General features: G+C 41.6%; 1 protein-coding gene across 1 annotated transcript in view; it reads right to left on the bottom strand.

Annotated features, from left to right (window-relative positions):
* Positions 1 to 24,702: 24,702 nt before the first annotated feature.
* CEP135 (centrosomal protein 135) overlaps positions 24,703 to 25,758 on the bottom strand; it is a 28,599-nt gene continuing 27,543 nt past the window's right edge. Inside the window, exon 25 of the mRNA XM_065737010.1 lies at positions 24,703 to 25,403. Within this exon, the coding sequence (XP_065593082.1) occupies positions 25,382 to 25,403 (22 nt within the window). The 3' untranslated portion in view covers positions 24,703 to 25,381. The remainder of the gene's footprint in view (positions 25,404 to 25,758) is intronic.

A 25,758-nucleotide genomic window follows, 5' to 3' on the forward strand; every position in this document is an offset into this window, starting at 1 on the left:
ATGAGAAACTTAAATGACACAATTTCCCATTAATGCAAATTTTTATTCACCTTAGGAGCTGTAGATTTTGAGGAGGTGATTTTGCATTGATTTTATCTAATGCAAGAGACTTTAGTAAGAAACTCATTCATTTCTCTACAAGTAGTATGCAAATTATACACTGACTGGTGATACTGATAAGTTAAATATGAGCAATGCATCAATAAAGACATTTCGCAGAATCATCAAAAAACTGACTGGAAAATGACTGAAGTTTGTTAGATCCCAATAACAAGATTTATAACTTGTTGACTGAGCAAATCCAGAAATTTCCACAGGAGAATACACACGTTAAAGGCCAGCTGAATGCTTTGAACAGCCGAGTTGTGATCAAAGAAATACCAAATCCCTGCCATTAAAAATGACTGAGAGACACATGGCTAAGTCTACTTCTTTCTTTAAATATTAATGGTGCCAGGTTTTATTTTAATTTTCGTATTTGTCTAACATTCATTTTACCTGTACTGCTGAAAAGAAATAAGCGGCTCATTATCTTCTGGATGAAAATACTGGTATTGTTCCCTGAAAAATACATTCCTAGTTTTTTTCAAGTAGAGGTTTCATTTCAGTTCCCTTGGCATTGGGAAGAAGAAATGCAAGTCTTGTGTTCTTACTGAATAATTAAGCAGGAAAGTTACAACCAAAGCATTTAAGTACAGAACTTTTCACACAGATAACAGTTCCACGAAGTGCCCTCGGCATCCTTTTCTGCAAAGCTTTGGGAAACTTGTAAAAAAACAAAACAAAACAAAAAAAACCCTCTAGTGCAACAAATATATTGTGAAACATGGCAATCTGCAGCCCTTGCAAGGCATTATGCCTGCTTTCCAGAATACCTGTGAGTGCTGGAAATTGACAGACTAGAAAATGTTGAAGTTTTGTCCATTGTTTAAGAAGCAATGGAGAAGAATGAAGTTCAGGGAAAGCACAGCAAACCAAACTAATGGCCAGCTCTGCAGCTCTGGCTGCCAAGGAGGCGCAGAGTGGACCAAGTGGTGCAGGCAGAAGTACTGATACTTGTCTGACTAATGTTTAAACCACTGTAAAGTGGAATTTGGCATCCATTTCTACATCTCTGAAAATATGGCATTTAACTCTAGAGGAGCATACAAAATGTGTTAAGCTCAGGGTGAGGTAAGGCTCTTAATGCAGAAGTTCAATGGTGGGGAAAAAAGTGCTTTTCTGCTTGCTCTTTTTGACTGATGCTGCACTCATCACACAGCATTGTGCCATGGTGGGTTTAGACAGCACGTGAATGCAGAAGAGACACACTTAGGTGGCAAATCTGCTTCAATGTAGAGGACAAGCTTGAATGATCTAAGCCTGATGTTCTTCGCAATATACTGAGTTCCTGGCACACCACAGACAGGGCAGCACACTGAGATGAGAAACCCTGAGCCTTGAGAGACCATTCTTGTGAGCACAGCAATGAGGAGCCCAGGACCCACGGACACTAATGGCTCATTTTGTGGGCTGAATGTTGGCTGTGCCCAGATGCACTTCTCAGTCAGCCAAGCCTCACTCAAGTGAGGGCTTGGCAGCTCTTCATCCATACCCAAAGGCAGACATAGGATGGGTCCATCACTTCAGCCTGCATTTCTGAAGCCTTATGGCTGCCAGAAAAGAGGAGCCCTTCATGTATTAAATGTGATGAATATCCACATAGGCAGCACCATTTAGCCTGACATGGTGATCCCAAGGCGTGGGATACTGCTGCCTCCCCCAGTGACTTAAACATCCCAGGGATAGATGTGCTGTGTAAGAGCATATAAAGACCTTATGCCACTTCCAACTGGAAAATGACTTCTAGGGGTGACTGCTACTCAAGCTACAATAAATTAATACAAGAATTACATCTAAATAAAAAGGCTAGTCCAGTAGGTAGTGGCAGAGGTTTGGATCTAGTGGGTTAGAATTGCTGTGTTAGCTTAGCCCGGTCTGCCAGCGCTATGAGATAGGACTGAATGGGACCCTCTCTATCTAAAATGAGAATCAGGGTTTGCTGGGGTTTCCCACTGCTAGGAAGGGAAAAGAAAACAGGCTCCAACTTCCAGAAAAGTTGAGAACTTGGATCAAGTGAGAAGGAAAAAAGTCCATCCAAAGCCTGTCACCAAGCAAGCTCTGCAGGTGAGCTTTGCTAATGACTCCAATTAATCTAACAACTTAACCATAATTAGATTATGAAAACCACCAGCTTAGCTAGCCCAGCAGAAACTGCATCTCCCTCCTGAGTCATCATTCTTTCATTAAAGAGACATTTGGGGAAAAGCAATGAGGTGTTAAATGCTCATGAGCAAATGTTTGCAATCTTCAAATCAGGACTATATTCCAAAATCCTACAGATTGTCACATTCAGGAAAAAGGAACTTCTGGACAATTAACTGACCTTCCTATAACCATTACTACTGTAAGCCTCCACTTTCAGAACAGGGAACAGCGCTGCAACTTTAAATATTTCAAATTACAAACAGATGGATTCCCCTGCATCTAGTCCAGCATCACTAAATCTCTAAACCTGTGAGCCTCCAGATTTGCTCTGCATCCTACACAGCGCAGATGTGAATCATGATTGCTGTTGCAGGTAATTGAAACTATCAGTGTGATGCTACCAGGTAGCATGATGTCCTGTGTATAGTTATTATAGTGGTGAGGACCCATCACTCTAATAATTACATTTCACGTTTGGAGACAAAGTCAGATATGACTTTCAACAAGATGGTAACAAATGCATGAATCCTCAAAAGACATGTATCCCTACAGAATCAAAAACAATCCCCTTTTTCTAATCTAAAAGATCAAAATACCACATAGCACTTCTTCAAATAAAGGTTTTCCTACTTGAGATTGTTTGTGTGTGCATGAGGCTGCATTATACACTAACCAAACACAAGGTCAGGTCAGGATGCACGATCAGCACAAAGCAAGATGCAAACTCCATACTTCTGTTGCATATCTGCATACCTTAAGGAGATTTAAACCCTTCACAAATTTTCAGTAGTTTATTACACTGGAAGAGCATCATTCTGATACCACAGTTAATAAGATGAAGAAGCAAGGTATTTCTACAAGAAGAATTATCTTATCATGCATTTAAGAAGTCTGCCATATGCAGTGTTACCTGGAGTTAGTACATCCTGCCATGCCTCAAGGAAAAAAAAAAAGTTTCAAGAGCATTAGCATTTCAGTTTTGGATCTAGACAAATACTGAACTTAGCAAACATTTTTTTGAAAATTTACCCCCTGCAGACACATTAATGCCAATAGAAACAAATCACTACTTATGAGCAAGGAGGGAACATGCTGTAATATTCAGCAAGGTGATCTGAGTCCCTTTTATTGGTGAATAAGTGGACAAAGTATTCATGATGAAATATTCCCACCCATGATAGCATACTAAGGGTTCACCATTTATCACTTACATAACACCATTTTGTTGTTGTTGGGTTTTTTTTTCTTGTTTTGTTTTTAAGAGGATTATTAATCCTTGTAATAAAGGATTAACATTCTTCAAAATAGAAAGCAGATGCAATAGAACAGGGCTAAAGGCAGGATGCTGAGCAGTCCATTTTTCTTCTGGCTAAAACGCCATTAGAAATCACTTTAACACAGTCAGCACTGAGTAAGCTGGGACTAAAGGAAAGTGCAGGAGGTAACTGCCGTGGAAGATTTAAAGCCCACTTGCTCTGCTAAAACAAATAAGTCAATAAAAATAGTAGTAAAGGCAATAATAAAATTAGTAAACAATGGCACTGCTTTCTTACACTGCCACTTGATGCTGCTAAATACTCTGCCAATGAAAAGGTGCATGGTTAATAAAATACTATGAAATGACTTTTCTTGCTTTGGGTGATGATTCTTGCATCCTTCCTTGTCACCATGCCACCACCTGCTCCACGTCTGCATGTCCACAACTCACAGCTGGCAAGGACCACAGCACAAATGCCCATACAACTGCTGTGAATGCTTTCAGCACACAGCCTCCCATCCCTATGGAGGGATGCCAGCGTCTGGTAGGGCTGCATCTCTCCTTGCTGGGGGCCAGCAGCCAGAGCAAAGCCATGAAGAGGAACCACGTGTCCTCAGCTGAGCTGCACTTGCAGAGCTGCCTCCTGAGCACAACAGTGACACTTCCATGTGGAACCTCACACAGACGCCAGAACAAAGCACAAGAGATGGGGGTGCCTGTTGAAAATCACATACCAAAGAAGGCTTTTCCTTTAAAACAGAGTTAATAGGATGCTGGATTTTAAATGGCAATCACAGAAAGGCAGTTATTCAGAATATCAGTTTTTAGGGTGAGAAAGTAGTTTCATTAAGAATCAAACACCTGAAGGAACTGCCCACTATTTACATAAAAACTGTCTGTCATTCCACAAAATAAATGCTTTCTATGCTAACAGTGGTGCAGAGGAAGAGCTTTGTCAAGCTGGATTCATACAAACAACTGCACTCACTTTACTGTCTTAATGAAAATCTTTCCAGACTGACTGTATTAGGAAAATTACAAAGTAGTGCCACGCCATGGTTAAAAATCCTTTTGGCCTCTGATGGTTGATGTAAAAATTGTTTCAGGCATAAAAGAACAGATGCTGACAGCCATAGCAGCTCTCAGTGCTCATGCCAGTGAGCCACATTCACTTGAAAAGGCTATTCATAATGTGAATAGTGCTTCATCTGAAGAGAGCTCTATTATACAATATGGTATATATTTGCAGCAAAAATGACCCCTCCCCCTTAGATCTTTTTTTTTCCTTTACCCAGCTTTACTTATTCTACAATCCCTTTGTGTTGTCTTATCTGTTCTGCTGCTCTGAATGCTTCTTGTTTATAAATCTGGTGCTTAAAACAAACACACCACACAATTCACAATGTAACTGGGGAAATGTATTCACAGACCAGTTTAAGAATTGCAGAAATGCTAAGGTTTAGAAAATAAAATTCAGAGAAATTTGATCTGTATATCTCTTTATGATCTGATTTTCTCCCTGAAAGCATCAGCAACTGCTTTCCCCCATGGCCAGCAATAGGAATGTCACTTGTATCTCTGCTCTAAATAGACCACTGGAAACTCATCACAGCTTTTTTAGCCTTGGTCTAGCCTCCAGCTAGACTAGACAGTAATGTTAAAAATATCAGATCTGCCCAAGCTACAAACAAAACAAATAATTTCCAAGGACCTTCTCATTTGAGGGGGTATCCTGCACTCTGTGCAAAGAAGGAGCACAGCATTATGAAACTGTCAGCTGCGTCATAGCTGCAGAAGGCATTCCTCACTCTCATGTCTATGCTATCTAGATGTGAGTATACTCAAGCAAAAAGGAAAAAAATGTTTCTGTCAGCTACCAGCTTTTCATTACACACCTCCATGTGACACACAACCCAAGGGACCCAGTTTAGATTTCTTTTTTCTTCATATAAATATGCTACAGAAGACTTGATGGTGGAACTCTCCTGCCTCCTCTCCAGGCATCAGCCACTGAGTGTTCTGCTCCTGGCAGTGGATGCAGTTGTTGAATGCTGTCAGCCCCTGGCAATGGGCTGCTGTGAATCAGGTTCTGCAGTCCCCGTCCTGGGGGCAGAGGGTAGCAACGTGTTGCAGCCCAGCCAATTCCCCACCGAGGGGGCAAGTGGATGTTCATCTCCCTGGAAGGAGGAGGGAACTTCCCTGTAACAGCGACAGGGAAAATGTCCTGTACTGTATTCCATCAGCTAAAAACCTGTGTATGTGGCCATGGAGTAAACCATCTGGGCTTGGTCTCTAATATCATGCATGCATTAGTTTATAGGAGTTTCGGTGGTTTAGGAGAGTAACTGCAAGCCTTGCCTGCTCCAGCATCCCTTCTTTAGCCAAAGCTAACTTTTCCTACTCACATCCTCACCCCACTCTTAAAACATGACTACACGCACACAAAGGAGCCATACTGCAACCAAGGCTACGTAAAGCCCTGTTACATTTATTCTTGAAACACCTAATTCCTGAAAAATGACTTTAGCTACATAGACTGTGATAAATATGTATTAACTCTAACTTGAGGACACTGCCTTTCCATGACAGAGGAATGCATTTCCAGCTGGACTGTATTGTCAGATCCACAGCAAAACAGCCAGCACGCTTCCTTCTTAAACAGTTCTTCTTTGGAAGAGCAGCCATTTCAGCTTCTTCATCTATATGTGACTATAACAGTTAAAATAGAATGGTTGAAAATTGTCTCTTGCTTATCCAGATAGAAAACTGAAAACACTGATAAACAGGCTAAACACCCTTTTATAGAGCTATTAGGCAAACACAAGGTTTGACCAATCTACCTGTCCACCGTGAGCAGAACGAGCACTTCCACATCAGACGTGCTTGATGCTTGCACTAGTACCCTGCTCCTGAGAGCAGCATGGATAAATGGCACAGTGACTGTTCCTTGGGGTAACTGAATACACTGAGATGGATCCCAGCTTGTCACGCAGTGCAGAATCTTGTGACCCAGAGCAACTTACTCTGTTGTCAGGTGTAGCAATAGCATCTTTCAGCACAGAAACTGTTTTCTGACATTACATATTGTCAACTCCATTTGCAAATAACCAAATTGATATGATGGAAAGCAGGCACAGCAAACTGGAGCTGCCTGATGGCAAATCTACCTTGGACAGCTGGGTCACAGATTCACTGCCAAATTTTGTAGTTCATCATGTCTAATCTGTAGCACACAGCAAACCACTGAAATATGAGAAATGCCACGTGAAACCAATAGTGACTTTCAAGGTACAAAGTCTACTGATTCTCCCTGCTGTTCTGAAAGCTCTTCATTTGCTACACTCAGCCAATATTATACAACTCTGCTCATTTGCTGTCTTGCATTATTTTCTTCTTATACCTTTGTCTTATTCATGACATAAATGAGAGGGTTGCCTCATGTATTAGAAAATGCAAATCAGAGTTTCCCCAGTCCTGCGCCACTGGGGGCTCCACACCAGCAAAAAACATCCCCTTAACCTGGCAGCCACGGCACCCATCACAACCCATCTCAGAGCAGAGCGAAGTATTTAGGTATCAAGCTAAAACACAATATTTTCATTACTCTTCCCGTAACTGGAAATTCTTGAGGGAAATAAAAATAAATAAACCACTGCTGTTTGTGTTAAGAGTCCAAGGCAAAGCTCATCGTTCCTTAAAATATCACAGAATTTTGTACAGGGAAGAAAATGCATCTGCTGTAATGAAGATACAAAGAGGAGATGCCTGCTTCCACATGCAAATTAATGAATAAGTCAGCAAGGGATTTGTTTTCACAAATCCTGATGCTCTTCTGAACTGAAAGCCCAAAATTGTGCTCTGGGGTTTCTGCCTTAATCCAGATCTGTTTGCCCAGCTCATGAATCCTTCAGAATGGTGAAAGAAGAGTTTATCTGGAGCCTTGGCTCTTCTTCTGTTTCCTCTTCAAAAAAGTCAGTCCGAAGTCCACACAACTAAAACCGACCTTGCTCCTAGGCATATCACTGTGACCTCTGATTTATTTTAGACAGCAAATTTAACATCTCTTTTGAGCTGTCATAACTAAGCCATAAATTCTTGCAGGTGCTAGCAAGGATCTGATCTCTCTTCGAGAAAACGAATTACTGCTGCCAAACCTCCTTATCTTCCATGCTGAGTGGAAGAACTTGCTGCTTGCTGGCCTGGCATAATGGATCTACAGCCTCACTGCTACCACTGGCCCTGCTGCCTCAGAGCACAAGTACAATACCTGTGCACAAACACGGACTGGAACGTACATGCATATCATGAATGATACGAGGACATCTTCATAATCTCTGGTTTTATTTATGTGCTCAAGAGAAATGTAATCCCTGTGAACTCCAGTTATACACCTCTAAAATATTCCTTGGTTCAGTCCAGAAGCAAAAGCACCAAACAACATAACAACTATACTGTCAAATAAGCAGATGAAACAATGCTGCATGTATCGCACAGACAACCAAGCAGAGGAACACAGTGAATTGCTCAGTCTGAAGTTACACCAGGTGTGAAAGTCAACACTACCACAAAAGCATTTGACCCATGGTTTTGCCTTTGGGAAGTCTTTGGTCATAGCCAACCCGGTATTCCTCCTCTGCCAGCTTAATGTCCCAAGTCATTTTCCATCCCACACTGGGCATTAAATCACTTTGTACTGCTTCTCTACACATAGATAAGCTTTGTCTTCATGAATAGGAAAAATGCAATAAATAGCAGATGGACTTTAATTTTGATTTAACCTAAATCATTTACGAAAAACTTAAAAAGGATGAACTAAAACAAAAATGAACAATATTCATGATGCCTTTCAATTAAGTCAGGTTTAAAATATCTTCTCAGATCCAGCTGTCACCAACCTTCCTAAAAATCCTTTTTCAAAAGGAGATAGACTTGGGGGTAGCATTACTCTTTGCAGCTCTTCAGCAATTGCCAGTTGCAGAAAAAATCCCCCATGATGAGGAAATGCCCACATGCCTGCAACCCAGAGCAGGTTAACTGCAAAAAGGACATGTAGGCTTATATTCCTCAGTGCAAATGGCTGTTCACAGTCACCCACACTCAGGGGTAGCCAGCCAGCACCGAGCTGGAAAATGCATTGTCCCTTTGCAAGGTGATTACAGCAGTAAACAAGCACAGGACCTGAGGAAGGCTCCTAAGCAGTGACATAGTTTTTTGAACTGTAGCTTTTTCATGTGCCCTGCCAACTTGGAGAGCAGCTGCAGTTCACACTCCACTGAAAATGGAGAGAATCTCAAAGGTTGAACTACTCCCTCCCCATTGCAAAAAGTGAAACTCTAGTTTAGATTTCTTGGGGTGATGTTCATATATACTGTTTTTTATTTTACATTATGACATTGACTGGCATGACACTAATGCTATGTTTAACTGTTCATAGTTAAAAACAGACATAGATGTAGGAAGAGAAGCAAAGAGCAAACAAACCATCTGTTTCTTTCAGAGAAAAAAAAAAGGGGGGTGGGAGGAAATCTGAATATCTAGAATTCACTTGATTTTTCAGTAATGTTTAGGAACCTTAGCAGGAAAGGTTTTCATACAGAGAGCTATTGGTGATGGATGGTTGGACTGGATGATTTTGCAGGTCTTTTCCAACCTTGGTGACTCCATAATTCTATGAAACAGATTTGAGAAACAGACACACCTAAATACACAGAATCCTATACATTACTTTATGTTTATTTATTTTACCAGACAGTAATAGCATCGCTGATGAGGATACTATTCACATAATGCAATGCTGAACAATGTCCTTGTTAAGCAAATCTGTTATATGTTATTCTGGCAACAATATGAGGCTGTTGAAGCCTGGCCTGCATCTTAAATAGACAGTGCTGACCAGAGAATGCCTTTCATGTATAAAAACATTATGCCAAGGATTGGTTGTAATTGGCTTTATGAACATGAGAACTGTCACAACACATGAACTATTGAAACAGACTTATAGTTAGTTGCCCCCTGGCAGACATCAGAATTTATAGGAAAAAAAATGTTCCTAAAGGAAAACACTCTTCTCTACTACAGTGTTATTAGATATAACATGCTAGAGTTACAAACGTCAAACCATTGTGGCATGCATTATCCTGCACACTATTTCTTGTTAAAATATTAAGCAGTTGTGGTACCAGTATATTAAGTATGTTATTAATGCATTAAGAAATAGCAGAGGTATTCAGGTACCAGAAAGGTAACCAATTAGAGCTCAAATTGCCTTAGGTATTCATTATACTTTATTATACTATCTTTTACTGTATTCTTATGAGAAGAAGAACAGATAATCTATGTAGCGCAAACATCTCCAGCTGTGAACCAGCTCTGCATTCCCCCTTCAGATACGGTTTATAAAAAAGAAAGATGAAATATCCACTGTGAGCAGACAAGTGCTTGTGATGGCCCCAGGCACACCACGCAGCCTGCACAGGGGCAGCCACACTACAACACACTGGGTCCCACAGAGCCAGTCCCAGCGTTCCCTCCGCTAGAGGAATGATTGGGTTTTACATCAGTCCCTGTCCCTCGGCACTGAGCAGATGGACACACTGGCAATACAGTGTGCTAGTGGGCAGGATCCTGTGGAAGAATTTGGGGCTGGTGAAGAATGTTAGTTCCTTAATTAATTCTTTTTTTTTTTTTTTTTTTTTGAAGATACTGTTTGCAAGGCAAATGAGGCACTTTTGTTTACTGATAAATGAACTTTACAAAACTTATTAAATGAGGTTGAATATCATGACACTGGAGTCCTCCCCAAAAAATGCAGAATATTGGTAAAGTTTGCAGTTGATAAAAACATGAACAGCAATTATTTTTCAAGAAAATTCTATGCCAGATAACATTGCATGAAAACAGAAAGAATCATGCCACGCTTACCACACCTTAGCAAAATCATTCCATTATCAGAAAAGGAAAAAAAAAAACAACAACATTAGGCACAAGTTGCAAAAATTGCACCAACTTGGAGAAAGGCCAAAGTACGAGGGCAAAGGGAGGACAGCATACGCTGCTGACAAGAAACCAAATATATATGCGTGGCAAACCGCTGCTTCTCCTCTTAATCTTTCATGAGCTTAACAAAGCATTTTACAGCAAGGATAAAACCCAGTGACCAGTGGAGCTGCTCCAGCAGCAACATTCTCTCAAGCTCAGCTGTGCTTCACTTGTTCTCAGGAAATGTATCAGGGAAACGGGTCAAACCGCATGCACCTAGACCAGAATTGCATGCAAGGACAAGAGCATAACTCATTCATTATATGTACATCTGATTTTTTTTTCCATTTAAGAAAGAAAGACAGCTGTCATATTACTTACTGTGAACTACATACATTTTGCATGTTTGTAGTAAATGTGTTTATAGAGAATTTAGGGCCTGACACCAGGTAGCTGCAGATGTTTGCAGTCACCTGTATCTGTGCATCCTACATTGCGGAGACTCTCCTGTAGTATTTTACAGAAATTTAAAAGGCAACCATTGCTGAAATGTTTTTGGATGGTAGCCTCTGAGCATTAAATGAAGAGTTCACTTACTTCATTTACAAACTCCATATAATTATAAAGTTCCAGCAAACAGTGTACTCATTCTGTCACCCAATGAAAGGCCTGAAAACAGCCACTGGTCTTTTCGTCTACACATTTTTATGGAGACAAAACTATCTCATCTCCACGTACCGAGAGGTTATTAGATAAAATATATTGAAATACGTCTTTCATTAATTAAAGAAACGTCTTCACCTTGTTACTTGCCCAAGAAAACAGCCACACTAGTTACTTGCTTACCCTTCACATAGCCTGTTCCTGTACTTGGTCACCCTCAAAGTCTTTTACGTTCATATGGAACTTTATGTGTTCCAGTTTGAGCCCAGTGCCCCTTGTCCTGTTGCTGGGCACCACTGAAAAGAGCCTAGCCCCAACTACTTTACACCCACCCTTTAAATATTTATAAGCATTGATAAGATCCCCTCTCAGACTCCCCCAGGCTGAGCAGCCCCAGGTCGGAGATGCTTCAGGCCCCTCATCATCTTGTGGCCCTCTGATGGACTGTCGCCATAAGTTCCCTGTCTGTTTTGAACTGGGGAACCCAGAAGTGGACACAGAGTCCCAACCAGAGCAGAGTACAGGGTGACAATCACCTCCTTCGACCTGTGGGCCACTCTCTTTTTAACGCACCCTAGGATACCACTGGCCTTCTTGGCCACCAGGGTGCAGTGCTGGCTCACAGCCATCCCGTTGTCCATCACAAACCTCCAGGTTCTTCCCCGCAGAGCTCCTCCCCAGCTTGCCGGCCCCTAACCTGTAGTGCTGCAAGCGTACAGGTTATTCTTCCCAAGGAGAAAAGAAATTTTGTAGCTATTTGTAAAAAAAGAGTTTCACCTTCAAATGTTAAAGATTATTTTGACCAAACTGCCTCCCTATTGTTGAGCGATACCCAACCATGTGCAGTCCTAACAATGTTACCAGGAGGACTTAGAAAGTTACGCTCACAGTCAGCAAAGGACGCACAGAACTCCAGGTAGCCTCTTTGTTTGCAGACTGACAGGTTAAAGTCAAGCCAAAGTGATAAGAGACTGTGGGTAATTGCAGTTAACTGCTGAGAAGTGCAAAGCTGGCATCACTGTCCCTGCAGATGCAGAATTCAACACGAGCTCCATCCACGGAGCACTAAGAACAAAAGCAAACACATACAGAATGGCACGCATGAAGGTCACCAGACAGCAGCTTGAAAAGAGATACTACTAGAGACCTTCCCAGCTCCAAAGCATGTCCATCCTTCTATAGGTCTGTTTGTGATGGTACAGTGTGTTTAACAGACCTGCTGCTGTACAAGAGCTGCTCTGAAAGTGACACCTCCTATTTTATTATGTTGACCCACATCAGAGGCAGACGTCGGTGGTATGGCAGTAGAGGTTGACTGTTCCACCATTATTCCATTACACGTTGTTAGGAAACAGAACTTCCTGGCATCCCTTCTGAACAGTGCAACCCCAGCATATATGTGTAGAAGGTACTCCCACAGTGATCCTACAGCAGCACAATGAGCTCTCCTTTTAACAAGGCAGCACAACCCCTCCCTGGATGTGGGTCAGACACAAAGAGGCATTTCCACTGAAGTGTTGCATAGGACTTCTCATATAAAAAAAAAATAAAATAAAATCAAATGTAACCATTAAATTGTGATCAATCTGTCACAAGGGTCTTCAAGATTTAAAACAGTATAAGCCAAACGTAACAGTACAAAGTCTGTGTGTGTGTTACAAGGTTTACCTACATATGCAGTCATTCACATCAGTATAGATGACCCAGAGACATCTCTGGGTCATCTGCCAATTCACACATCCAGGACAATACTTTCACATTCTGTCTTGCAACACACAGTTAGGTGAGCCTTTCACTACATTCAGCATGACATCCAAGAGATCAAAGCTTTGCAGAGTAAGCTACAGAAAGCTCTGCTCCTCCTCAGAGGAACTGTCCTTCTCTGAGCAGTGACTGTTGTAAGTCTAAAGAGCCACCTTGCTCTCCCAGAAGTGGACAACTGTTGCCCCAAATAACCGAGAAGAGAATCTCAGAACACCCTAGAGTTGAAACAGCCTGTCCTGGTTTTGAATCTATGCCAAACTAAAAGTGATTTCTCAAAGCAGAGTAAACTACAACTTGTAAATGTAGTCTGCAAATAACACTGTGCAGAACAGGACCCAGCCACTGTCACTATTCAGTCTAACAAGCCAAAGCATTCAACAGTCCTTTGGAATTACTAATGGACCTTCACCTTCTCTTTTGCTCCTTTTGAGAACATAAAATAGCTCCATAAAAAAAAAAATCTAAATGTTGAAAAAAATAGATTTAAGTGAAAAAATAGATTTAAATTTAATATCCCTGATTTGTAGCCTCTGGTTGGAAGGGCTCCTGAGGAAGACTTTAAGGAAAGTTTGTCAGAGCATTGAGATGCTCCAAAGGTTACCTACTTTGTGCTTTTCAACTGCGCTGGTAGAGATGACAAAAGCTACTACACAGTCTCCATAAACCTCATCCCACTATCACCCTTTGACCACCGCCACTATGTCAGTAGTGCTGCTCCTCCACAGCAGCCTGTAATGCAAACTGGGCAGCCAGCAGGCCCTCCATCTCAGGAAACACAATCACCCAAAGCACGAAGTTTATTAAATATCAGGTCCTGGCATCAGGATACAGAACCTAGTAACTCGTGACAGTGTTCAGCAGGCTGTGTGGGCGCTTGAAAGATTAATTGCCAGGAAAAATAGAGCAGAATTGCTTAGTACAATCCACCCTTGCACTGGCAGCAGGGAGAGATGGAACAGGGTGGTTAGAAATAATACCAAACCCCCATGTACAAGATGATGGTGCCATTCATTCCTCCAAACACAAGCAGTGAGTGCCAAAGCTTCTGGGCTGGGAGCAGAACACTGTGCCTCATCACAGCCCCCCCAGACTGGCCAACACAGGCTACTGCTGAATATCTACAGGCTTGGAACAGGATCTTTGAAAGAAAGAAAAATATATGGCTTATTTTTCCTTTTCTTAACAACTTATTATTCTCTAACAGCTCTGTGAAAGTTGATGACATGATTTCTTCTGAAGAAAGGTATGAAAAGTGCATTATTTGCCACTAAAAGCAGAAATAGGAAGCTATAGCTTTTTTGATCTTCTTGTCATAAGAAACTGCTCTGTTTCACGTCATTTGTAGGGTTAGGGAAGAAATAACTACACTTCATATTATGCTAGATGAGAATTAGTGATGCAGATAAAGACCAGATTCTATCTCCATTACTTGCTGAAGTTTAAAAAAAAAAATAAGAAAAAGAAACAAGATAACCCCACACAAATGTTTGAAAAAGTCAGAATTGCAATAGCAAGCCTTCGTTAGTTTTCAGTGCCTTTAGCTAAGCTTATCATCCAAGTGAATGAAAATGCTTTAATTAAGCCGCCTTCTAACTCAATTTCTTCAGATGTCTTCCTGCTTCTGCAACAAATGATGCAGATGCCAGAGACCACAGCTTCTGTCAGCACACAGCTCCAGTTCCCATTGAGAGCACGCACACAGACACACACAAGATGGCAGAGGTAGGCAGGGTCCTCTGGGTCTATCTGGTCCCAACTCTGCTCCCACAGGGACACCCAGAACTACATTCAGGCAGTTTCCAAAGATCTCCAAGGAGTCTCCACAGCCTTCGGGGCAGCCTGTGCCAGTGCTTCATCACCCACGCAGTGAAGAAGTTCTCCCTCATATTCAGATGAAACCTCTAGCATTTCAGTTCGTTGCCCTTGTGTCCTATCTTTTTGCTGGGCAGATCCCCAGTACCACTTGGGTTAGGTGGGTAAAACAAAAATCAGTAACATTGGTCAAGTTAAAATAAATACATACAAGGAGTCTGAATCCTTATGAGGAAACTTGAGTCCCTGCACTTTCTTTTATTCCTTGCCAAGGTTCTTGTCCTCTGCCCCAAAGCCTAAGTTCCCCTTTCCCTTTCTTGATGTCTTGTGTTCATGTACTACCCTACTTATCACACAGTCCTTTTTCTTATGAAATTTGTACCAATGCTTTCCAATTTCTGTCTCTTCCCCTCTGCCACCCAGATCTCAAGTTAGCTTCCTCCCAAAGCACTTCAGTCCCTCTCGCTTTCCTTTTTTGTAGTGGCTCCTCAGCTGGTGCCTGGGCAGAAAGGACTGGATGTCAGATTTGACCCTAAAAGAGAGATTATAAGTTTGGAGCATCTGTGCTCACATACCTGCTGTCTTTGGAGAACAACACATACAGATAATCTGTCCAATAACTATTTGTGAGGGGACAAGTCACAACATGGTCAACACCAGGAAGCAAAGCATTGGGGTTTCAGAAGGCAAGGGGAGACCTCAAAGATTAATCTATCCATCTGCTTGCTCCTAAAATAATCAAATACATTTACACTGTTCCCAACTAATAGTCCAACAGTTGCTTCTAAAATCCTAAAAACCCCAATTCAGTGATAATCCCTTTGCTCAGTTTCACTAATGCTGAACCTGTTACATTATCACCTGGACCAGCACAGGTGTGGAGAACACTGCTTCACAGCAGCTCTGTGACATTTGAAGGCTATCATATCATGCTCACCCTATCACTCATTTCTTTCAACCTTTCTTTGTGTTTTCTAACTCTCCTATTGTTTTAATTTCTCTCCTCTAGATTCTCTCTGATGTGTCTGCATCTTTCTTGAAGCATTCACTCCAACTGGATACAATTATATAGGTGATGAGGATTATTGCAAGGCTGGAAGTATAACTTCTCACATCCTTTGTGCAGGTCTCCTACTTGCATGACGCAGTTCCAGGCTTGTCTTTACCACAGTAGTATGACTTTGCTTATTTAGCAACACAGCTCATCGCAAACCACAGATCTTCTGAAGAACTACCACCTAATCCTTGTTGATTATAACCACAGTATCTCTGTCCTATCGAACAAATTAATTCCATCTACAGAATATTCACAGTCCCTCTCCAACTACATGCCAACTGTAGATTCACTAAGCACCTTGAAGTCACCTCTACAAATGCTCTGTAGAACTCAGTATTAATAAGAAACACAATTTATTATTCTCAATTTATTTAATAAAGTTTTTACAGATAAATGTGAGAAAAGTGCAATATTCTGAAGACATAAGACCAAAAACTTGTGCAGGATATCATGAAGATAGTAAAAATGCAGACCTTTGAAACAAGGTCAGTACCTACAGCTCACATAATTAAGACCTGACAAAGTTTTACAGCAACTGGGCTTCACTAGATGGGCGACAGTTTTGTTGGCAGACGGTCCCACAACCAAAGTATATCACATGCACACCAACATACACCCACAGATCTACAAGGGCTTCAATCAGTATTTTTCTTTCCCTTCTACACTGTGCCAAACTGCTCCAGAGATCACATCTTCATTTTTCTCTGCTAAATAGTTTCACACATTAATTTAATGAAGATCACAGGGAAAGACTGCATGTTACTTTGAACAAAATCAACTCGCTTTGAAGAGCCACATGCAAGTACCCTATAGAATCCAGTACAATTCTTCTCATCCCACCCCCTCCAAATCTCCAGTTCACAGCAAATCTCATCCCTGGGCAGCACACCAACACAGCAGCCTCACTGCCCATTGCCAGGTTCATTGAGCTGCCCAGCTCTGACTGCTGGCCTTCAGAATAAGCTGAGCAATGACAAAAGATGTGCAAGCAGGTCAATAGTGTGCACACTGCATTTTGCACATCTGAGCACTAGGGCACCAGGAAAGCTTTTATATGAACATGATCTGAATAAATAGGTTTTCTGAAGGAAACACGGTTGAAGAAAATTAGACTAGATAGTTGTTATCACTAGAACGATAGTGTTGGCAATTTCAAAGCATTTTAGGGTGTGAGGTGCTTGACTTTAAAGATTTCAGTCTCTAAGAGTTACTTATCACAGCTGAAAGCGATCAGAAGAAAGGTGATAATTACAGTGGCTTAGCTACAACACCTGACTCCATGAACATGATCAGCTGAGAGTATGTTCTTAAATGGGCTTCCTCAAGATACGAAACTTGTATTTCTGTAATTTGGCAAGCAGCATCCACACAAAGGGGAAATTAAACTGTCTTTAAAAAATGCATGGAGTTAGAACGCACATTTATTGTAGCATTCGAATTATATTCACTTCACACGTATGGTACAACTGCACCATAAGCCATTTACCGAGGATAATACACAGCAAGATCCTTACATTTTTCTTCCCCTAAAACTTAATTAAACAAATCACTGTGATTCATCCCACATAACATACTGGCTCTTGAATATTATTAATTAAAATCAATACGTAACAAGCCAATTTTATTCTTTTGTAGGACATCATTAACGTAAATGCTGAAAGTAAACTAAGTGCAAATGTTGTATGTTTCTAACAAAATGTATTTTTGTTCTTAAACAAAGAAACTGTGTAATATGCAAGGCAGAGAAGCGAGAGGAGTGCCTCCGGGAAGCAGTATGAAACAATAAGTGCAAGGTCGACACAGCAATCATTGTTTCCTAAAGACAGAACTCACAGCATCACTACAGAAACAAACAAGCTTCTTATACAACTCAGACTGAACAGATAAAAAACAGAATTTGTCCCGTCCAGCAGTAGCACTAATGTGATTACAGCTCATGCTGCAACATTATGTGGCATTCTATCACATTATGTGAAACCAATGAATTCTATTCCAACATGCATTTCAAACCGCTTTATTAAATCCTACTCAAACACATAGGATCAATAAAAGCATATATGTGGTCAGAGCAGCTCCCCATCTATACCACACTAAAGGCAGTTCCACGCAACCGCACTGCCCTGAGGCTGTTGATGCCAAAGGAATTGACTGTACTTTTCTAAATGCCAGTGGTAGGCTTGTCTGTATTTGCAGTATTTCTCTTACTTGAGCCTTTACAGAACAAAGGCCATGCACTGATTTTGTGTGAGGAAGAAGAAAAATTCCTCCTATCAGTGTCAGCTATTTTCAAATATAATCATTCAGAATCTGAAAAAAAAATAATAAAAAAATCTTGTCCTAGTTCGTGAGGAAAAACAGTCACGTTGCAGACATTTGAGCAGATGCTGTCTACACAAAAATTCCATGTAAACAACAAACAACAAAATGCATTCATGTCCATGAACTGATCATGTTTTACCCACTGCTTATTATGTCAGGTATTTCAAATCTCAAAAGACCTTCCCTGACATCTACAGTCAGTACATACTGAAATAAGGCTGAGCTCCGTTGCACCCGAGCATATATCAATTTTCAGTGACTGAGATAACTGGTAAAGCAGTACTCAGAATGACTGTGTAGCCAAGCAGGAGAAAACCTCAGAACTTCAGCATTCTCACTGCTGTAATCAGAGCTGGGAAACTAAAAATCCAGCTTTTTACTGTCTGCAATTAAAATGAAACGATACTGCCAAAGTAATGGCTCCTTTTGAAATTAAACCTTTTCTGTTTAAGTTTGCTGCATATGGATGCTAAAAATAAAATAAAAAAATAATAAAAAAAAGTTTATTTTACCAAATGGATTATCAGCTCAACCTTACTATCACCTGTATAACTTCACAAGACAACAAACTAAAATCACCTGTAAGAAACAAACTTTAAGAAATAAAGAACGAGCAAAGTTGATGTCTTATCACAGAACACTGCAAGACATTCCTGGCTTGGATCACCTGTGTCTGCCATTACTGCGCTCTTATAAATGACATTGCCTAGCACATGCAATAAAAAAACCTTGCTCACAAGCGTGAATCAATACTCTCTAAAATGTCCTACTGGGTATTTGAAAGGATTGATTTGAGGAGGGGATGCCTTGAGATACATTTTCCTATTGGAGAAGAAAGCCCCAGTGGCAAGTGGGAGCAATCTCATTATTAGGTGCCGTATTTATTAAGATTTTCAGGTAATTCTCATAATTATCAACACATGGTGACATAAATAAAACATACCAATCACTTTCCTGTAAAGTTTCAATGAACACGCAGCGTTCCATTCAGGATCATTGTTGGAATGAAATATCCCAACCCAAACACAACCTCCAAACCTATGAACCAATACCAGCCGGGGAAGAGCTGGTTTCATGAATACAGTGAGTTGCCGACCTGGATTGAAACCACATGAAGCAAGTTACACGCAGAACTACTGCATTCAAACATATCAGTGGCTTTGTTACAGGCTCTCACGATAACATACGTGCCTACAGATTTGTGTTCCGATGCAGACCCAACCATCGATGCACAGTGTGCTCGGAATTATTCTGGCGATGGGAATTTCTTCAGCCATCAAAATTAAAACAAGAAAAATCAGTTCTGACCCCAACGTATTGTCTTCAATCCGCTAAAACGGAGCACCTGCCACAAAGGGCTGGGCTGCCATTGGGCAGCGCAAACGGCTCTGTTTCCAGGGGAAGAGCTCTTCCTGCACAACGGCTGCACGCTATTCGGGGCCGGTACACAAACGTTTGGGTGTGCAGCGGCTCTCAGTAACGCCTGGCAGGGCCGCGGCTCGCTGTCCCCTCCCCGTCCCCGCAGCGGCGGATCGCTTTCCGTGCCACCATTGTGGGAGCATTAATTTTTCAGGCGCACGGCTGTGGTTTCCAGGTCGCTCTGTCCACCGCCGGTACCGTACGCTTCAAGCGGGGCGGGTTACCCCGAAACGACAGAGCGTCGGCAGAACTACAAGCGGACCGCAGCCGGAAAGACGCGGGCTTGTCGTTTACCGACGTTAACACCCCGTGAATGACATACCGAAGGAAAGGAGCGCAGCTCGCTCTCTAAAACCCGCGTCTCCCAACGGCAAGAGGACGGTTTCCCATGCGAAACAGCCCCAGCCCGGCTCACCTGGGGAAGGGGCTCCCGGGGAGGGGCGGAGCAGCCCGCATCCCGCACAGCCGAAAAGCGGCGGCTTTCGTCGCCCACCGGAGCGCGATGGCAGCGCCTGACAAACGCCTCGCGGCGCTCAGACAAAGCGGTGCCGCTCTGAGAGCGAGCCATCCCCTCGCGACGGGTTCTGCCTTCCAAGCGGAGCCCGAAGCACGCGGACGCGTCGCGAGACGGTAACAAAGGGCGGCCGGGTGGTATGCGAGAGATGCGGAACCCGCCGGCAGCACCGCCCGAAACCCCCGCTCGCCTCCGCCGTGGCACAAAGGCGGTCGCGGCTGCAGGCAGCTACTTACCGAGGTGCCGTGCTCCCGCCGCACACACCGCCGCCGTCCCTCCGCGTTTCGGGGCGCGGCACCACGTGCCGCCTTCCAGCGCGACGCGACACCGCCCACAGCAGCGGGCAGCAGGGCGCCAGGAGCCAGCGCCAGCACCTGCCCGGAGCGGAGCGGCACGGCACGCCCTGCGAGGGGAGGAGCGGCGCCGGGCTGCTCCGCACCGCCCGGGCACGGGAGCCGCCTCAGGGCAGCGCGGCGGGCTGCTGGGCGCGGGGAAAGGGGTGAGGCGGCTTAACAGCACCGTGGTGCTGCCCGAGCACCACGGGCACCCCGTGCTCTGCCTGCTGAGTTGTTCGCGTCCCGTAGTGAGACCCAAGTCCGAGCGCAGGGCTTGCCTGACGCTAACCGTTGTCTGATCTTATTTTTTTTTACTACTGCTGGTGTCCTAAGCTTCACAAGGAGCACACGGCAAAAACAGATGCTGTGGAGGCTGAAGGGAGGCCTCGCAGCAGCCAACAGCTCCACGAGAAAGTGATCTCCGCCCTCTGGTTACAGCAACAGGAGCCGAGGGAACAGAGGGGAAAGGTTCTGCACCCACCAGAGGGCGGTGGGCAGGCTGCTGCAGTCCAGGGTGCATGTGGACACCACTCTGATGTAGGGTTTGTGAGGTCCTATATGGAGGCAGAAGATGGACATACTGCTTTGGAGCCGCAGCTTGTTCCTTAACTTTCTAGCCCAGACAAAAGTGCCCCTTCTGCTGTTGTCGAAGGGTACAGGATCTTACAGAAAAGTAACACCCATGCTGGGCTGTACCAAAGAGCCATCACACACATTCTTCTATGTTCAGTGATGGGATAATTTAAAGGAAGAATATAGTTCTAGACATTAAGGAGTGAGTAGAGGTAAATTAATGATCTGCAGATCAGCAAATTCCAAAGTTAGAAGTGTTACTTGGGGAGAAGGGGGCAGGTGGGAAGCAGATTAAAAAAATGAAAACTTTACGATCTGGAATAAACGTTAACTCACTTTTTCATCTGCAGTGTTCTGTAATTCCCTTCATAACTACATTCATAGCATACACAGCACAAAGACAGCACAAAGCCTCTGTATCAGATACATTATTTTGAAGGCTGACATTGAGTGCTCTCTTTACATTAGCAGTTGCACATATATATTTGTATCCAAAATACGTGGCTACAAACCAACCTCAACAACCAGAGCTGAATTTTGCAGCACTTCTTTGAGGAATTCAGGTTTTTTGCCGTCTTGCTTCGCTGCTGGTACAGCACTTAACCATTTTAGATAGATTTGGGTGGGATAGGTACAGAACTTCAGCAGTAGGCACTAGAACATAATTAAATTCAGCCTCCAGATCTGTCAACTTGCTCACTTGTATGAGTTTTTATTGTTGATAAAGTCAGTGTTTTTGATTTCATGGAGAACAGAGAGCTGAAATGTTATTTACTTACTTTTTCTTACTTTCTGCAAAAAAATTGTAGCTGTAAACCTCTGTAGCAAAGCAATGGTTGCAGAATCACATGGCTTTCTAAACATTTTTTTTCCACTCAATTTATTGGATGTATCAAGTTTCCATAGACTAACCCGAGTCTGAGGTTGTGCTATGACCATGAGAAAAGACAGACATCCACTAGGTGGCACAAACGCACCACAGAAAAGCAAGGAGATTGTCGAGATATGGGGAGTACACCACTCATTAAGTTCCATTTATGCAAATAAAATGGTTATAGACAGACTGCACATGCAGCTTTAGTCCAGTAACCCACACATCAAACAAAACAATCGGTCGTCAACATCATTAAAGACTCAGTGCAAAACTTCCTTCAGAGCTTTGTTTACCAATGGCAATAACCACAATGACACTCATTTCTGTTTGTATTACAATAACACACAACACTACTGAAACTAACAGAAAGAGCCACAGGCATTCACACTGACTCTCCACCCTCTCCCTTTACCATCATGCTATTGTAGTTAATATAAACAGTTTAATTCCTGCCCCATCTAAAAGCTTCTAGGTGGGTTCTGAATATCTCCAGGGAAGGAGACTTCAAAACCACTTTAGGTAACACACCCCTGTACTCTCTGTCACCCTCAATGTCTTTCTCTTTCATGTTCATATGGAACTTGAGTTCCAGTTTGTTCCCATTGCCCATTGACCTTTGCCCTTTCCTTGGATCACTAAAACTGTCTCATCACCCATTTGGTATTTATAGACAATTCCTCCAGAGCGTCTTCCTTCCCAGGCTGATCATCACCAGCTCAGTCAGTCTCTTTTTACGTGAAAGATATTCCAACTACTTCATCATTTTAGAGGCTCATTGCTGGTGGCCCTAAGTCCTCTTGAAGTACCAAGAGGTCTTGCAGAAGGTATCATACTGCAGGAATTAGTGACCCAGTGTAAACCGAGACTCTGCTGCACCTTAGTCTCTAGTCCTTAGCAGGCCCTAGGCTGGGTGCAGATGCACTGGGAGCCCAGGCCTGATCCCAGCACCAATGCTAGGGTCATACCTTCCCACACATGCACCACTTTTTCATGAAGCATTTTATACAAGAAGATGGAAACCTTAATCTTACCCCATTTTAATTAGCATCACATAGAAATATCAGTGTTTTCAGATTCAGGGTAACAAAAAATAAAAATGCATTTTCCAAATGAACTTTATAGTTGTTCTTCAACATTGTTAGATCAAATTTTAGAGATACACTAATAACACTATAACATGATGGAAAGTACAGCAATAATAGCAGGGTGGCAAAGTCTTCAGCTGCAACAAATGAGGACAAGCCCAAATGCAGCAGCAGTAAATGCAATAAATAAATAAATAAATAAATTAAATAGGAAAAAGCTGCTTACCTTTGGGAGACCTCAGGTAGGCAGGGATCTCCAACAAGGTACCCTCACTCCCACTGTCAACCCTTAAATGAGGTCTGGGAAGGGGTGGATCCTGGCTCCACTCCTTCCAGTCACTCAGGTAACATTGCGTGCACCTGAGCTCCCTGGGTTGGCCCTGCCTTCCCACCAGGTGCTCCATCACTGCTTTAAGCCATGACTTAGCAGTTCCACTACAGTAATGTAGGGGACAAAAAATTAAGAAGCTCTCAAAAAACACAATGTTTAATCAAGCACTTCAGGTTTTCTAAGTTCATATAAAAAACATCCTTTCATTCTCTAAACTTCTGACAATACACTTTCCTTGTTTTGTAGAATAAGCAGCCCCAGTAAATTACAGCCTCTAACCTTTTTTATTTTTCCAACATTTTTTCCTCCATTTCCATCTGCAGAAAACAGCTTAAGTAAAATTTAATGTCTGCCCTACTCTGCTTACTACTCACCCCAGATGATGATTAAAATAGGTCACGAGGCTTCCATGGTCTTCTGGTCTTTCAGCAGTTGAGAACAGCACAGAAGCTTCTTTGAACGGAACCCAGCAGAGCTGATCATGCCCCTGACTTACATTTGATTTCTTTCATAAATGAGAGTTCACTGATTTAAATCTACAAATTTTGGCTTGTTTTGTACCTTCAAAAATATTTGATTTCTAAAATATTTGATTTTAATGCAAAATTGTATAATCCATACATTTCTTTTACTGTAATTACTTACAAAAATGTGTACAAAATAATAGTAGCAGAAAGTGTCTGAATATCCAATGGCTCAGAAGCCTAATCTGATACAAGCATTTTCAGGCACTTCTGAATGTGTTCTAAGTTGTTTTTAATTAGTAAAATATAACACATACGAAGACACATTAAAAAACACAACTTACAAAATACAATATGTAAAAATAAAACATGTATATAGCTGGCAATTAGGACTAACCTATGATTACATGAGACAGCATTTCCAATTAACATGATATTATGTATAATTTACAACTGCAGCAATGTTAGTGCAAAATAGACAAATTTTAAAGGCATAAAATTTATTCCCTGTTATTTAATGTTGTTCACTCACACTTCAGGGATGCTTTCAATATCATGTGCTTTTAAATTATTATTCAAAACATCAGGCAATCAAAGCTCCACATGTTGGTCAATGGAAAGATGCACAAGTCAACTCCCCCTCTTCCAGTTCTATGCACACCTGTGAATACATACCACATCAACCTGAATTGCCACACATTCTGGAGCAGAGCAATATTTGATATATAATTTCCTGCATAGATGGACATTAAGAAAATATAGTAAAATGCTGACAGCATAGTTCGTAGTCTAAATTTGTAGCTCTTCTGCTAAACAGACTAGATATTTTAAACATTGGCTCTCACTACTGTTATCTAACGCATCATAATATAAAGATCTGCCTCACCTCTCTAACAGCTTGAGCTGTATGAAGAATTCCAGATGTTATGCTCTTAAAAAAAACATTTTTAATCTCCTGATATGATTCAGAAATCTGAATATATATTTTTATTAGTTTTATAATATTTAATATATTTCAATGCATGTTTTAAAATAGCAGTTTTCACTTTAATATTGGGATAATATTAAAAAATGCAATTTTACATTAATGTTAAGCAAAAGGAGATGAATAGTACATGATAAAAACAAAATAATAACTGATTTTTTTATTAAGAAAAACATTCAGTAAGCAAAATACATTCACAAAATATATAGACATTCTTCACAATATTTTAAGTATTGAGGAAACACTTGTTAAAAATCCAGACACACAGGATATCATCAGTATAAAACATACACTGGCTCAGCACTTCTAAGACAATCATGTATGTTATTATCCTGTTAGCTCACAATAAAATGACCAAACTTCTGTAACCACATAAGAGAAGCAGCTAGAAATAAAATAATAACAGAAAACAGGAGATTATCATATCATGTACTTGTTTCTTTCATATAATTATGTTTGGAGAAGTCACAAAACCTAAACTACCTTGGTACCAACCCCATCCAAACAACCCACAAAAATCTAGTCATCCCAGACAGCTGGGAGGGTAGAATCTTGCAGAGTTGATTACTTCACAGGTTTTCAAGAGATTTCAAAAGTATTCACTGACTTGAAGAAAACAGAGGTAGAATACAAGTCATCCTTCATAATTTTCAGTTAAGTCCTTATAACACAATAACGTTATGTTTGATTGCTCAAGTACTGGTTACTTCTTGAAGCTCACATTTCTAGGGGAGAGAGAAGAAATTTTAAAATAATGCTACTATGTTTTACTAATGAAAATTAAGATTAAAAGTGGTAATAATAATTAGCCTCCTCATGGTCTCTTCTATTATTCCTAAATATCAAACATTAGCATATTATCTAAAACTCTCTGTTCACTTCACTGACTTATTGCTCAAGTACTTAACGAAGTAAATGTGAGCTGAGGAGAAAGACAATTTCTTGAGAGGATTAAAGATCTCAGAAATACAGTTACAGAGCAATATAATTACAAAGTACACTTTACTGTGTTAAGTTGCCAGGAAGGAATAAGTACATAGGCTGAAAGATGATGATAGACACGCTGAGATTATTCTAATT

This window comes from Cyrtonyx montezumae, unplaced genomic scaffold, assembly GCF_038088225.1.
Source record: "Cyrtonyx montezumae isolate F1298 unplaced genomic scaffold, pur_monq_1.0 scaffold_2, whole genome shotgun sequence".
NCBI lineage: Eukaryota > Metazoa > Chordata > Aves > Galliformes > Odontophoridae > Cyrtonyx > Cyrtonyx montezumae.